General features: G+C 37.5%; 1 protein-coding gene across 4 annotated transcripts in view; it reads right to left on the reverse strand.

Moving 5' to 3' along the window:
• The window catches only part of CARMIL1 (capping protein regulator and myosin 1 linker 1), a 303,752-nt gene that overhangs the window by 61,863 nt on the left and 224,753 nt on the right, over positions 1–17,136 (reverse strand). For all 4 annotated transcript variants that reach the window (XM_061147461.1, XM_061147460.1, XM_061147459.1 and 1 more), the window contains one exon: positions 12,145–12,243. In XM_061147461.1, coding sequence (XP_061003444.1) covers positions 12,145–12,243 — 99 coding nt within the window. The remainder of the gene's footprint in view (positions 1–12,144; positions 12,244–17,136) is intronic.

Raw genomic sequence — 17,136 nt, forward strand, 5'->3', positions numbered from 1 at the left:
ATAAGAAACCTCTAGCAACATTAACTCTGGATAAACATGTAAGGGATTGTGGTCCCCTTAACTGCCTTAGGAAATGCAGCGTAAAAAACAAAACTGATTATTTCTTGATGATTCAGAATCTCATAGCTACTCAGTGACTTTTTGCTTGATAGTAACTCTCCTTTATTGATTTTTATTGAGTACCCTCTACAAGTCAGACATGGTGTTCAGCATTGAAAAAACAGAAAAGGGAGATGTACAATTCTGAGGTAGTTGAGATGATGACAAAATGATGCCCACAGCCAGTTGGTCCCAATATTATGGAAATCAGAACATCCCTGGAAATTTAATTTTTTTAATTAGTTCAATTATATCACATGATTTTCCACCATAAAAGCATAAGCTGAAGTTTTATTATATTAACATAGGCAATAATAAAGTTAATAACATCTAGTTTCTATCATTTTAAGGTCCTTCTCCCAGGTTAATTACATCTGAATCACTCTCAGTTGTTTCATGGATTTAACCATAAAACCCAAAGGGAAGTAGCAGCTCAGTACTGTGGACAAAAACTAGTACAGAAGGGTAAGATTATGCTCTATGGTATTTGTATGTATAGAGACAAACATGAACAAAGCTAAGACGTCTAAAGAGAAAGACAACTATGGTGTGGTTTTAAAAGTTTCTCCAGTATTTTGATGAAAGCTGCAGGTTGTCTTATTCTTCAACAAAAGGGGTGGGGGGAGCTTCTCTGGTGGCTCAGTGGTAAAGAATCCACCTGCCAATGCCAGAGACATGGGTTTGATCCATGATCCAAAAAAATCCCATATGCCACAGAGCAACTGAGCCCGCCACAAGTATTGAGCCTGTGCTCCAGAGCCTGGGAGCTGCAATTAGTGAAGCCCATGCCCCTGGAGTCTGTGCTCCGTAACAAGAGAAGCCACTGCAGTGAGAAGCCCATGCCCTGCAACTAGAGAGTAGCCACCACAACTAGAGAAAAGCCCATGTGGCAATGAAGATCCAGCCAGCCAAAGATAAATAAGTAAAACAACTGCTGAGTTATATCTATCCCCCAGAGGCCCTATCATATCAAGAAGGGCAGATTTGGCAGAGGTGACAATCCAGTAATATTTTTATTTAACTTCACACTTTTCTATTTATTTTGAATTATTTGAAATAACAACTATAGGAAGCCAAAATCAGCCCTCCATCCCCCACAAATTCCACAGTAATAGAAAATTTATGACACTGCTTAGCAGGCTGATGGTCTGATGATAGAGCTCGTGTCTACTTCCTAGAGCATCACCAGCTCTCCTTTACAAAACCAGGTTCATTACATCTACCCCATCTTCCTTTTTAGTGTATAATGAAGACACTCCTGTAAAATACCACCACTCAAAGCACCTACTTTCGTGACAAAGGGTCAGTAATACTAATGCTTATGTATGAAGAACATCTCCTATGACTGTAAAATGTATTGAGGCTACATAAGTGAACTATCTGGAACTCCTATAGGAAAAAGAAGTGACATGAATAATGTATCTCATGGAATAATTATCTTCCCTGGCCAAAGTCTAAGCTTGTAGGCAGGGTTCACATTTTAACTTTATGCATTTACTTTGCCCTGTAGAGAATTAAATGTATGCTTTCAAAAATCTTCTTAATTGATATAAATTCCAACTCTTCCAACTACTGTATTGATCTGTGCTTCCTGAAGCAAAAAGGGTCATCAATAATTCATATTTCACTAAGAAGGAATACGTAATTTCAAGAGACAAAATGAACCACATTTTGGGTTCTGATACACAAAGAAGTGAACTGATACATATCTGAGGCCACAAAAGACTAATTTGAGAGGTATGTCGATGCAGCACTATAATAAAACTAATCATCTTTAATAATCATGAGAGACCAGAGACTCCTGACAAGTGAGCCATTAAGCACTCACCAAGGGGAGGGGGTTTAAATGAACTCAGCAAAATGGTCTTTAAGTGGAACTTTCAAAATCACATCCAAAACACAGAAACATTTCATTCTTTGACTCAAATAAGACATAAAATCTCGCAAGTCTCCAAGATTCTTCTGAACACATACTTGCTAAGGTTTGGCACAGCCCAACAGATCACATTCAGACACTTTACAACTAAAGAACCAAGGCCCAGAAAAGTTAAACTATTTAAGATGACACAGAAAGATTACACAGAGTATAAATGAAAATTTTGAAAACGGGAAACAAAGGATTCAGATTCTCAGTTCATATTCAAGTCCCGATGGTACACAAATGTAGAAAAACAAAGCAGACTGCAGTCTGAAACAGTCATCTCTTGGGCTAGCCCATCAAAGACTTCAAGGTAGATGACGGCACTCGAGCTCTTCATTTTAAACTCTCTACTTTATCCTAGTAAAGTGTTCCATTTTTCTAAAGCAACCCAGGAAAGTTGCTAACTGCTCACTTCCTTCCAAGGAAATGTATTCAATCACTCTTGGACTAGGTCTTCTTTAAGTCCTCATCTGTCTCCCCATGGCCTTCTACAGGTCACATATCTCCCCCTTGAGAACACTCTGAACAGTTACAAGCTCTCTTCCCTGTGACAATCATGCTCCTGTTTGATTACAGCTCTCTTTATCATCTCTAATCTTTCTTCTTCAGGCTTAACAGTCCCAGTTTCTTTTACCATTCCAAAGTGACACCACTGTGTGATCTCTGACTCACACCTTCCCCCATGCACCCCCCTGAATTTTCTATCTAAAACCCTCACACAACATGAGGGTAAATAAAACAGACTGTAACACAGTAACAGGGCTATCATCTTTCTTACTGTACAAAGTATACTTTCATTAATGTGGTGTAAATCAAAATTGGCTTCTTTGGCAACTAAATCATAGAGTGTCTCTTACTTGATGGTGACCACGTAGGCTTTTCCAAAAACAGTGAGCTATAGAGCCCAAGTGCAGAACTTAGAACCATTAGCCATAAAATGCCATCTTTGGTTGCTTGTAATTTGTCACAACTGTCCTCAGTTCCAGCAAACAGCTTACTGTGTGGGTATTAGTCTCTCAGTTGTGTCTGACTCTTTGTGACCCCATGGGGCTTTGCCTGCCAGGCTCCTCCGTCCATGTGGTTTTCCAGACAAGAATACTGGAGTGGGTTGTCACTTCCTTCTCCAGGGATCTTTCTGACCCAGGGATCAAACCCGGGTCTCCTGCAGTGCAGGCAGACTCTTTACCATCTGGGAAGCAAATAGCTTACTCAGTGGAAAATTTTATCTTCCTCCATGTCTATTTCTTTATTTGATTGAGGAGAAATAAACTCAACACCTAGCACTGAATGAGATACAGTCCTAAATAAGATAAACCCTTTGCCACCAAACAACATAAAACCTGGAGGTGGAAAGAAATATTCACAATTAACCATAACAAGATATAAAGTTTGCATATGTAATATCCACACAGACACATTTTGTTCACTATCAAAGCCTCATCTCCTGGAATAGTGCCTGCCACATCACAAACCCTTATAAGTGTTTATTCAATAAATAAATGGGTGATGAGAATTACTAAAGGATTTCAGTCAAGGGAGAGATTACAACTAATTGGGGCTGAAGGTAGCTTTTAGACTGGGTCCTGAAACAGTTCTACAAACTGAGAAAAGAAAAGGGCATTTTAAGTAAAAGAATGAACGTAAGCAATGGCACATTCGGACACTTGGGATTCCTGTTTCCAGATTAGAAACAGAGGCATTTTCTTGTGGGAGATCAGATTGGAATGTTAAGCTAAGACAAGATAGTGTAAGACTCAGGCTCAGGCTACAGAGTTCAACCACGGCATGCAAACCACAGAGCATCTATTCCCCCAGCTCCTCCCACTGTGAGTACCTCAAAATCCCTTAATACTCACAATGTCTCAGCTTCCCTGACAAAGAAAAGGGGCTGTAAAGAGCACAAAGATACCAAAAAAAAACCACAACAGCAAACAAAAAAAAAAAAGCACAATGAGACATGGAAGATGGATTAACTAGTTCTTACAGTGCTTGTAAAAGACACAGGAAGGAGTTAATCAAAAGCCTTAGCAAAAGGTCAGGCAGTAGAAATAGAAAGAAAAGAAAAGCTGTAAAAGACACTTTGAAGATAAATGGGCAATGAATAGTGACTCTGAATGAAGAAAGCAAATGAGGCATCCAAGATGACTCCAGGAGTTCTATTCTCAGTGAATGGTGATGTCTCTGAGAGAAATGGTGAAATCAGTTGTTCCAAAGGATGAGCTTGGTCTTTCACCTTGCTATAGAGGGCCATCTGGATGGGGATGCTGAACAAACAGCTGAAAAACAGGAATTTCTGTTTACAGAAAACAGGGACTGAGGAGATAGATTAGGAGATATCCACACAAGAGTTAAAATGGTAGAAGTAGATTAGCTAGCACTAAGTACAAAACTTTGAAAAAGGACTGCATTTGGAAGATGAAAGGAGAAAGAGTTGTGTAGGAAGGAGGACAGAGAACAAAATGATATTCAGAACAGCATACTACAGGATGAACCAAAAAGTGTATCTCAAGAAAGATAAGATGGTCTATAATAATGATGACAATTGTGATAATAAAAATGCAGCAACAAACAATGTCTACTGGTTAGGAGCCAAGTACTTTGCACACATTATCCCATTTAATCATCTGAGCACCTTCTGGGTCACCTTTCCCATTTTTACAGATGAAACCAAGCCTTAAAGAGGTTAGTTAGTGACTAACACCAGTTCCAACCAAGAAGGAATAGCAGAATCTGTACTTAAAACCAGGTCATCTGACTTGAGACCCCAAGTCAGACCACTACACATACAGCTTCCTTTCACCAAAAGATAAGAGGGAGAAAGGCCTCGGACTTGGTGACCAGGTCCATTGAGTCTCATCTCAGCAGACAGATAGGGACAGACGGCACATTCCAAAAGGTTGTAAAGTGGATGGGCAGCAAGAAGGCATGAAAGCTAGTATAAAAACCTGCACATGAAAGGAAGGGAAGAGAATGTGTTGAGTAAATAGCTCTAGGCAATAAAATTGTCTTAAAAAAAAAGAATGAGAAGACATAGCAGATGTTGGCAAACTATAGGCAATTCTGAGCCTGTTTTTATAAATAAAGTTTTATTGGCTAAGCCACACTCACGTATGCAGATATTGTCTATGGCTGCTTTCACCCTATCACAGCAGAGCTGAGCAATTGCAAAAGAGTCCATATGGACTGTAAAGGCTAATTACTATTTGGATGTTTTATGGAAGTTTGCTGACTCTTGATTAAGAGCATTTATAAGATGAAAATAAGAGATCAAAAGCATAGGTGCAGTGTTGAGTCTTGTGAAGGTCTTTCCTAAACAAAGACTAGAGACAAAAACAAATATATGAACTGTTATGAGACTTCAATGTTTCATTAAAACACATTTTAATCCCTTCAGTGTCACCTGGGAATGATGACTGCCTATGCGGTTAGCAGGAGTAGTCACAGAGGGCCTATTCTTTCTGTGTTCCTATTTCTGGAAACTTCAATAAGATGTTTCAATAAGGAGGAGATAAATCTCTCCTAAGGTGACTGAAACAATTAAAGTCTGAAAACTGCTAATCATCATGTCCTAAGAAATCCCCAAAGTGAAAAGGTGGCAATATACCTACTACATAATGACTTGAATAATTCAGAGCGATGTCACCCCTACAGAATTAAACATCTGTATATGCCTCCTGTGTATAATTTCCTCTCGACTGAGAAGATGAAACTTACTTTTAAAAATTAGCATTAAAGGTTGCAGCAGTAATTTTTTTGGATGAGCAACAAAACCCCTGTGAATGAGGGAAAAAGTTAAAAAGATATTGAATTCAGGAACGCCTGTGTTATGGTAGCTCATAAAGGAACCAAAGGCAAAGTGTAAGATTTTAGCTCTCTCACTGCTTTTAATGTTAAACACTAAAACCAGGAAATAATAGTAAACCATAAAGTACTAAAAGCTAATATTAGTCCCTTATAGGAACAAATTTAGATGTTTAAGGCATTGGTAAGGTCAAAAATAATATTTTCCTCCCCCAAACTCCCTGTTACTTCACTAATATTCATAATTAATGTTTTTCTTGACAGTATTGCTGTACTTTCCTTATATAAATAATACATGCTTACTATAAAGCATTCAAACAAAACTGTGAAGACAATAGAACTCAACCTAATCACAGCACCTGAGATAACCATTATTTATATTTTGGTGAACACTCATGAATCTCTATGTATACAAAGTCATCCATATAATTTTACCTACTTGAAAGATCATACATGACAAATTTATTATGGACACCTTTCTTTCATTCTCTTTCAAGAAAAAGGAATAACAAAAAATTGAAATGGTTCTTTATCCAAAGCAGCAGAATACATATTCTTTTCAAAAGTACATGGAACATTCTCCAGGATAGATCACAGGCTGGGCCACAAAAGAATTCTCAATATATTTAAGAAGGCTGAAATAAAATCAAGCTTATCTTCTCTGACCACAACAGTAAGGAGACTAGAAATCAACCACAAGGAGAAAAAAAAAAAACCCACAAACATGTGGAGGCTAAACAACATGCAACTAAACAACAAATGGAAGACTGAAGAAGTCAAAGAGGAAATTAAAAAGAAAAACAACCGCAAACAAATGAAAATGGGAACACAATGACCCAAAATCTGTGGACACAGCAAAAACAGTTCTAAAAAGAAGTTTATAGCCATACAAGCCTAACCTGGGAAACAAGAACAATGTCAATTCAATTACCTAACTTTACACAAAAAAAAAGTAGAAAAAGGAGAAATAACAAAACCAAAGTTAGTATTGGCCAACACGATATATTAAGAAATCCTAAAGGTCAGAACATAAATAAATGGAATAGAGACCAAAAAAAAAAAAAAAAAGTAGAAAAGATTAATGAAACTAAGAGCAGTTCTTTAAAAATAACTTTGTTGAAAAGATATCTTTGTTGTCTTTCTTGAAAATATCAACAAAACTGATAAATCTTTAGCCAAACTAATCAAGAAAAAAAGAAAGAGGGCTCAAATAAATAAATCAGAAATAAAGAGAAGTTACAAGTAATATCACAGAAATACAAAGGGTCATGAGAGGTTCAGTTCAGTTGCTCAGTCATGTCTGACTCTTTGCGACCCCATGAACCGCAGCACGCCAGGCCTCCCTGTCCATCACAAACTCCCGGAGTTTACTCAAACTCATGCCCATCGAGTCAGTGATGCCATCCAGTCATCTCATCCTCTGTCGTCCCCTCCTCCTCCTGCCCCCAATCCCTCCCAGCAACAGGGTCTTTTCCAAAGAGTCAACTCTTCGCATCAGGTGGCCAAAGTACTGGAGTTTCAGCTTCAGCATCAGTCCTTCCAATGAACACCCAGGACTGATCTCCTTTAGGATGGACTGGTTGGATCTCCTTGCGGCCCAAGAGTGTTCTCCAACAACACAGTTCAAAAGCATCAATTTTTCGGCGCTCAGCTTTCCTCACAGTCCCACTCTCACATCCATACATGACCACTGGAAAAACCAAAGCCTTGACCAGACGGACCTTTGTTGGCAAAGTAATGTCTCTGCTTTTTAATATGCTATCTAGGTTGGTCATAACTTTCCTTCCAAGGAGTAAGCGTCTTTTAATTTCATGGCTGCAGTCACCATCTGCAGTGATTTTGGAGCCCAAAAAAATAAAGTCTGACACTGAGAGATTACAACAAACAAATACAGGCTTCCCAAGTGATTCTATGGTAAAGAATCCAGCTGCCAATGCAGGAAACACAGGTTTGAACTCTGGGTCAGGAAGATTCCCTGGAGAAGGAAATAGCAACCCACTTCAGTATTCTTGTCTGGGAAATTCCATGAACAGAGGAGCCTGGTGGACTATAACCCATGGGGGCGTTGTAAAGAGTCGCACATGACTTAACTAAACAACAACAAACAAATATACACAAATAAAGTGGACAGTCTAGAAGAACTAAATTTTTAGAAACATACACTCTCCCAAGACTGAATCAGTAAGAAATGAAAAATACGAACAGACCAATTACCAGTAACGAAATTAAATGAGCAATTAAAAAAAAACAAAACCTCCCAACAAACAAAAGTCCAGGAGCAGATGGCTTCACATGTGAATTCTACTAAACACTGAGAGAAGACAGAACACTTATCCTTCTTAAAGTATTCCCAAGAGTTGAGGAGAAACACTTCTGAAGTCATTCTCTGAGACTAGCCATTACCCTGATGCCAAAACCAAAGACACTGCAAAAATTAAAATGATATTTGTACAGGTAAGAAAATAGAATAAACCATAAAAAGTACTTTCAAGTAATAAAACTTTTCCTACCAGTTGGTTCCTCTCAATCTACTGAAATGAACATTTTTGAAATAAACAATTTTTAAAACCCTCTGTTTTTAAATTATTTTGGTGACTTCCATTTTGGAACAGCAGATTTACATCTGTATTTCTGACTTTTGAGAGGACTATCCTAAAAGTAAAACTTTAGTATACTTATAAATAAGAAGTAAAACAAAAAGTAAAACTTTAGTATACTTATACTAGACTCATCTTTCTCCCTCTTCAACACCTAACTTTAGTTTCATTATTTTTACATTAAGATTTCCAGCATTTACATATTTTTAGTATAATAATAATTAGGTGTTCCCTTCTTGTCTAAGTTGATATTAAAATTTTAAATCCACTAAAATGCACAGTACAGAATTATGATTATGGAATTCATAGAGGAATAAATGTAACAGATATTTTTTAATTCTGCAGCTCAAAGCAGATTGCCCCAAAGTGGCAATTTTTTAAAGCTTTCTTTCAGCTTTTATAACTTTGATGATTTCATTTCTGGCAGTTTCTTATTTATATCTCATATTGTATACTTTCTTTCATTAAAAGATCTTAATGACCCAGATAACCATGATGGTGTGATCACTTAACTAGAGCCAGACATCCTGGAATGCAAAGACAAGTGGGCCTAAGGAAGCATCAATATAAATAAAGCTAGTGGTTGTGATGGAATTCCAGTTGAGCTATTTCAATCCTAAAAGATGATGCTGTGAAAGTGCTGCATTCAATATGCCAGCAAATTTGGAAAACTCAGCAGTGACCACAGGACTGGAAAAGGTCAGTTTTCATTCCAATCCCAAAGAAGGACAATGCCAAAGAATGTTCAAACTACTACACAATTGCACTCATCTCACACACTTGCAAAGTAATGCTCAAAATTCTCCAAGCCAGGCTTCAATGGTATATGAACGGTGAACTTCCAGATGTTCAAGTTGGATTTAGAAAAGTCAGAGGAACCAGAGATCAAATTGCCAACATACATTGGATCATAGAAAAAGCAAGAGAATTCCAGAAAAACATCTACTTCTGCCTTATCAATTATGTCAAAGCCTTTGACTACGTAGATCACAACAAACTGTGGAAAATTCTTCAAGAGATGGGAATACCAGACCACCTTACCTGCCTCCTGACAAATCTGTATGCAGGTCAAAAAGCAACAGTTAGAACCGGCTATGGAACAATGGACTGGTTTCAAACTGGGCTGTATGGTTTCAAATGTCAAAACTGTATATTATCACCTTGCTTATTTAACTTATATGGAGAGTATATCATGCGAAATGCTGGGCTCAATGAAGCACAAACTGGAATCAAGATTGCCGGGAGAAATATAAATAACCTCAGATATGCATATGACCACCCTTATGGCAGAAAGCCATGAGCCTCTTGATGAAAGTGATAGAGGAGAGTGAAACAGCTGACTTAAAACTCAGCATTCAAAAAACAATTATCATGGCATCTGGTCCCATCACTTCATGGTAAATAGATGGGGAAGCAATGGAAATAGTGATAGACTTTCTTTTCTTGGGCTCCAAAATCACTGTAGATGGTGACTGCAGCCATGAAATTAAAAAGACACTTGCTCCTTGGAAGAAAAGCTATGACCAACCTAAAGAGCATATTAAAAAGCAGAGACAAAAAAAAAATAAAATAAAAATAAAAAAACAAAACAACAACAACAACAAAAAGCAGAGACATTACTTTGCCAACAAAGGTCCATCTAGTCAAAGCTATGGTTTTCCCAGTAGTCATGTATGGATGTGAGAGTTGGACTATAAAGAAAGCTGAGCACCGAAGAACTGATGGTTTTGAATTATGGTATTGGAGAAGACTCTTGAGAGTCGCCTGGACTGCCAGGAGATCCAACCAGTCCATCCTAAAGGAGATCAGTCCTGAATATTCATTGGAAGGACTGATGCCGAAATTCCAATACTTTGGCCACCTGAAGCGAAGAACTGACTCATTGGGAAAGACCCTGATGTTGGGAAAGATTGAAGGCAGGAGAAGAAGGGGACGACAGAGGGTGAGATGGTTGAATCGCATCATCAACTTGATGGACGTTGAGTCTGAATAAGCTCTGGGAGTTGGTGATGGACAGGGAGACCTGGTGTGCTGCAGTCCATGGGGTTGCAAAGAGGTGTGCATGACTAAGCGATTGAACTGAACTGATACTTTCTTCCAATTTGCTGGAGAATTTCCTTAAAAAATCAATTTTTCATATGGAATATTGGGGGTAAAACTTCTGATTCCCTGTCCAAATATAATTTTACTCTGCCCTCTCTCTGATAAAATGGCTGAACCTCATTTGTTTCTAGGATAGTTCCCTTGTAAGATGACCTGTGTATTCTCTCTGGAACTCTTTAAGATGGTGTTTTTTGTTTTTTTCTTTATTCTAAGTGTTCTGACCAAGTATGGTCCTTTGCTCATCCCTCTAGATCAATTTCAATAGGTTATATCAACTCCAACATTCATATGAAATGCTTTTCTATTATTTTTACTCTTTTAACATTTTCTATGATGTTTCTTTTTAACCTCTGGAGTTCCGATTAGAAGGCTATTGGTCATTTTTAATCTATTCACTATTTTGACTTACTTTTCTCTCATATTTTTCATCTGTCTTATTACATGTTATAAAGATTTTCCCTGCTTTCTACCAAAGAATTAGCTTAATTTGTGCCCTATCAGTTAACTTAATTCTATATTACAGTTTCCGTATTTTCAATTGCTAAGCATTGTTTCCTGTCCTCCAATTACTCCTTTTCATACTAATTCCTATTTATGGATATAATATTTTCTAAAGTCCCACTGAAGTTATTAAATTAAGTTCTCTGCTCTACTTTGAACCATCTGAGCTCAGTTCTTTGGTGTATCTTCTTTCTTTGACATCATATAGATTTTCCTCTAATATTTTATGATCCTTGGGTTTGGCTATGTTTTTGGAGGAAAATATTTCATGCTTTTTAAAAGTTGAGTCGAGAGAAAAGGAATGAAGTAAAAGAAAAGAACATTTTAGTTTCTCTTCAGCACTTAAGTGTCATTAATATTCAACAAATTCTAAATTATTCAGAAGAATTTGGGAATTTCTTTCCTACTCAGAGAAGTGAAATGGAGTAGAAGAAACAGAACAGAAGGTCTCCAAAGTATTAAATCTGATTACCCTCAGATTTTATCATCTGTAATCTAGGGTTCCTAATAGTTATATATAAATCTAATTCACATCTTACTGCAAGGAGATCAAACCAGTCAATCCTAAAGGAAATGAACCCTGAATATTCATTGGAAGGACTATAGCTGAAGTTAAGCTTCAATACTTTGGCCACCTGATGCGAAAAGTTGACTCATTGGAAAATACTTTGATGCTGGGAAAGATTAAAGGCAAAAGAAGAAGGTGGCGGCAGAGGATGAGATGGTTAGATAGCATCACCGACTCAGTGGACATGAATTTGAGCAAACTCTGGAAGACAGTGGAGGACAGAGGAGCCTGGCATGCTGCAGTCCATGGGGTCACAGAGTCATCATGTCCATAACTTAGCAACTGAACATCACCTTACTGACAGTCTTAAAAAGCACAAAATCGTCAACAATGAAAACTATATATTTAGTGTAAGAATTAACCTACATTTTCCTCCCTCTGCATCTTCCCCCAAACTCTACTTACATTTGTTGTCATTTTCAGAAATGGGTTCTTACTGTCCCGTGGGAAATGACTCAAACGATAGAAATCCTTGGTCTCTGGCTCTTAGAAGGGTCAGCTCAGCATAAGCAGGAGGAAGGACTGGCGCTGGGGGAAGACTGGCCCCCTCTTACCTGCTGTGTGGTGCTGGTGACAATGCCCTGCTGGAGGCGATAGGCCTGCTCTTGAAGGTATTTTCTAGTCTCGTGATTCCGGAGCAGATAGTTTTCTATCTGGAAATTAAGCACAGGTGTCTCTCAAGAACACGTGTCAACTCAGCAGAGAGTAAAGTCATCAGTGAAACAGCCAGCTGCTGAAGTGAAGACCCAAGCAACTGATTTACACATCCTGCCAGGGCCCTGACCCCACAGAATGTATGAGATGGGGGACTGGAATATCAGATGCATTACAGGTGTTCTTAGTTAGAAATTTCACTTGCAGGTAACAGGGGTGATTTTTATGTAACTCAGTAGTTGACAAAAACGAGCAAATGTTTAACGGCCTGCAGGGTTAGACACCCCATTTACTGCCTTTTCATCACTTTCCTGCACATGACCGTAATCTTTTTCGCTCACAAATTTTTAACCAATAAACAGTTCAAAAGCTAAATAAGTACCCCTAGAGAGTATGGGTGGTCCTTTCTGAACCACTTGGCCTTATTCCAGGGGTAGAATCCACCAGCATTCAGAAAATTCTTTAAAGGAAAAAATAGGTACAAAATTGGAAGGATACAGGTTGGTCCATCTCAAAGCTATATACTAATTGCCTTAATCTACCAGGTTTACACATATTTTTAAAAATAGGAATGATTTTAGCAAAATTATCAAAAATTAGAAAATGGATTCCTACAGAAAATGAAAAGTCTTAAAGTTACTTGACAATCTATATTTTTATACATAGACAATGTTTTATGAAAAACTCAAAAATATAAATGATAACTAGATTGGAATAAAGTATTTAAGAAGAACAATATACACATTGGGCAAAAAATGTAGGATAAACTATTGGGGATGATGAATACCTATTAAGGTGTTTTTTTAAAGAATGATCTGAGATGACTAAGTATGCCATCTATTTTTTTAAGTTGTTGCTTTTATTTGTCTTATTAATGCAACTTAAGCATTTGGCTTCTAATTTGTCACTATAGTTCCCTAAGAACTTCTAATAACTATGAGGCTTTCAGCATTATTCCATTTTCATTTTAATTTTGCATATGCTAAAATAACTACTATTTAATACCAATTAGGAACAATTAAAACAGACTATAATTACTATCATCCCTGGAAACTACAAAGCAGAGCAAAATGTACCATTTTACTAAACATAAATGAAGAAATTAAAAAAAACAAAAAGATCCCTGAACTGGAGCATCATTAGAGTGACACGTTAATACCATGACATTATATTACGTTAATTTTCTCTTGCTGCTTCCCAAGAAGTCATCTCTTTCCAAGGTGACATTACCATCAAGGTAGAATGTCTTTGCTAAAAAAAGGTTCTTGCCTGAAATTGGCAGACACACATTGCCCCCCAGTTTGGGGTACTTCTGCTTGGTTATTTGTTCGACATTTGGCCTCATTGAGCCCTGGCCATGGGCCAGTTCTGAGAGCAGCTTGTTTACGCAGGAGGCGCCGCTCACACAGGCAGTGCACCCGAGGCAGGCCCACACATTTCCAGGACTGCCCCGGTGCACCAACCGTGCTTCACAGACTGGGCCTGGAGGGGATATTTTAGAAAAAAAATTAATATTCTAAGCTTATTTCTAAAAGCTAGTACAGGGAGAGAAGAAAGACAATGCTCAGTGTCTTTAAAAACAGTCATGTACACATCACCACTGAAAAGTATTTGCATCTTGAATTAACAGGGTAAAGTTTCCTTCTATGCACTTTTAGGGGCCAAGACAGAGAACCAGGACAGGACAGGGGCTTGACTCAGGTCAAATGGCAAGGGGAAGAGCCAAGAGTGTCATTATCACATCACTAATACCCCTGGGCAGCAGTGACCTGGGAGACAGTCTAGACTCCGTTAGACATCCTCAGTCTCACTGCTGAAAACAGCGGCACATAGGCAGAAAACAATGTGTTTTAATAAAGGAGTCTTATATTTTAAAATAATAAAGACTGAATACAGAATCACAATATTGCTCTTCAGTAGATTAAAATTAAAGGGCAAGAGGACAGGGTTCTGTGACAATGAAAAATGGAATATATAAAAGAATAGTAAATACTGTAGGAAAAGAAAACAATAAAGATGAGCTCTAAAGTCAACAATTTTCATTTAAAAAACACAAATTTTATAATTAACATATTTGAATACTCAGTTCTTTCTTTTTTCATCCTCTCCTTTTCTGCCTTCTCTGATTTTAAGCATTATATATGATTCACTTTTTTCTCCTTTCTTAGAGATTTATAAATATTTTAGTGGTTGCCCTAGTGTCTGCAAAATACATTTACAATTAATTCAACTCTTCTTTCAAATAACACTAGAATTGCCACTTGAACAACACAGGTTTGAACTGCACAGGTATGCTTGTAAGCAGATATCTTTCAATAGTAAATACTACGGCACTACACGGTCCATGGCTGGTTGAGTCCATAGATGTAGATAAGGTGGGCCAATTCTAAGTTATACTCAGATTAACCCCGAGGCTGTCCATTCCACAAGTGGTACAGATACATTAATGACAGTATTGCCAATTTCTCCTTTCATCCCTTGTAACACCACATAGAAAGTCTTTATTTCTTATTTTTGAAGGAATATTTTGCTACATGCAGAATTCTAGTCTGCTGGGTTTTTTTCCCTAAATACTTTAATATTTCACTCTATTTTCTTCTTGTTTGCATGATTTCTGACTCAAAGTCTGATATAATTCTTGTCCTTATTTCTCAATATGCAAGAAGCATTTTCCCCTGTCCTCCTTCAACATTTTCTCCTTGATTTGATTTTCGGCAGTTTGAATATGATGTGCTTATTTACATGTTGATTTGGGGGAGAAGCAGTATTTATCTTGCTTGGTGTTCTCCGAGTTCCCTGGATCTGTGGTTTGGTTTCTGTCATTTCAGAAAATTCTCAGTTATTATTTCTTCTGGTTCTTTCTCTTTCTTCTCCTTCTGATATTCCCATTACAAGGCTATTCAATGTTTTGTAATTTTTCCCACAGTTCTAGGATATTCTGTTCTTTTTTCCTCCTATTCTATTTTTCTTCTTTGCATTTCAATCTGGAGGGAATATTTTAGAAAAAAATATGTTTGGCAAAATTTTCTCAGGGAAGTTTCTACTGACATATCCTCAAATTCAATAATTCTTTCCTCCACTGTCTCCAGCCCACTGATGAGCTAATTAAAGGCACTTTTTTGTTTGTTACAGCATTTCTGTCTTCTAGCACTTCCTTAATTTTTTTCTTAGTTTCTCTCTGCTTTTAGTACCTATCTGTTCTTGCATGTTTTTTTTTACTTTTTCCATTAAAGCCCTTAACATATTTGATTATAATTGTTTTAATGACCTGCCTGATAATTTCAAACTCTGTGTCATATCTGAGTCTGGTTCTGATATTTGCTTTGGCTCCTCACACTGAGTTTTTTCCTGTCTTTTAGCATGCCTTGTACTTCTTTGTTGAAAGCCAGATACGATGTATCTAGTAATAGGCACTGAGGTCATCAGTCTTTTAATGTGAAGTTTTTATGTTCATCCAGTTAGAAACTGGATTGTGTTGAATGTCTGCTATAACTGTGTATGTCAGGGGCTTTAAGTTCTTCTATCAACCTGTTTACGTCTCTCCTGCTATTTTGGGGTTTCCCTAGAAATGCCTTCTTAAATAGTGTCTTACAGCTTTGCTCAGTTGTAATTCACTGTTAATATAGTTGATGTGTGATGTAATGTAATAGGGAGGGGAAACATTCTATAATCTTAAGATTAAATTTAGGCCTTAAAAAAAAAAAAAAAAACTAGGTCTCAGTCCCTGGATTGTTACCTTTAGACGCATTTTTTGCCCTCTTTTTTTTCCCCCTTCCTTATGTGAAACAAAAGGCTGGAAGGGGATACAGTGGTCTGCCTTCCACTAGGTCAGGTAAGGCTCTCATAGGATAGTTTCTCTTGAGGGTTGGCTTTTGTTACAGAGGATAGCATGTTCTGAGTGTATTTCAAAATGGTTCCCTTTCCCCGTCCCCCTGCCAGAAACAGGAGCGAATTATTCTCCAATCTTCATTGTGACAACATGTTGGGGTTCTTATAACTAAAACCCAGGCAAGGGTCAGAGCCTACCTAAGACTGAGCCTCTAAGAGTTTTTAGCTCTCAAATTAGTCCACACTAAGCCTGCAATAATTCATCAATTGCTGTTTAAGCATTCCTCTGAGTTACTGGCTCCACTAGCTTCTGCTCCTGGTAAGCTGATCCCAGCTTTGATTTTCTGTATTACCATTTCCGGGGTGACAGTTTGCAGTGTCACCTCAATTCTCTGGCAGATCTAAGAAAAGTCACTCATTTTCTGTTTGTTAAGCTTTTTTCTTGTTGTGAGAATGGGAAAGATGACTTGCAAACTCTGCATGTCTAATGTGAAATCAGAAACCTCATCTCTATAGAATATGTCTTCTGTTATAAGCTGAATAATATCCTTTAGGAAAGCATAAAGATATCTAACATTTGTACTTTGCTCTATGGTCGACAAATTGCTTTTCATGTACACCACCTCATTTGATCCTTATGGAGACCTTAGGCAAATTAGACACACTTTCAGTTTTCTTATCCATAAAATGAGGATATAATAGAACCAAACTCATGGATTTACTTTAAAACTGACAGATATTAATTTATGTAAATCATTTAATATAGTGTCAGGCACCCAGGATGAACTATATCCTAAGTGTCAGGCAAATACTGTTATTGTGTAGCTTTATTTTTTTTATAGATGAAGAAACCAAAGTTCAAAAACACTAAGTACTTACAGAACTTACAAAGCTGGGAAGAGTGTGACTTGGATCTTTTGAACACAAATCTTAGATGGTTTCTTCTGCAACCCCACACTTTCCTCTTCCTCCACTCCCAACCTTACTCCCTTAATTCACTGAACGTCTGAAGAACACCTAAGCATGCATACCAGGTACTGCACTAGCTTCTGAGAATAAAACAA

Source organism: Dama dama, chromosome 7 (genome assembly GCF_033118175.1).
Source record: "Dama dama isolate Ldn47 chromosome 7, ASM3311817v1, whole genome shotgun sequence".
NCBI lineage: Eukaryota > Metazoa > Chordata > Mammalia > Artiodactyla > Cervidae > Dama > Dama dama.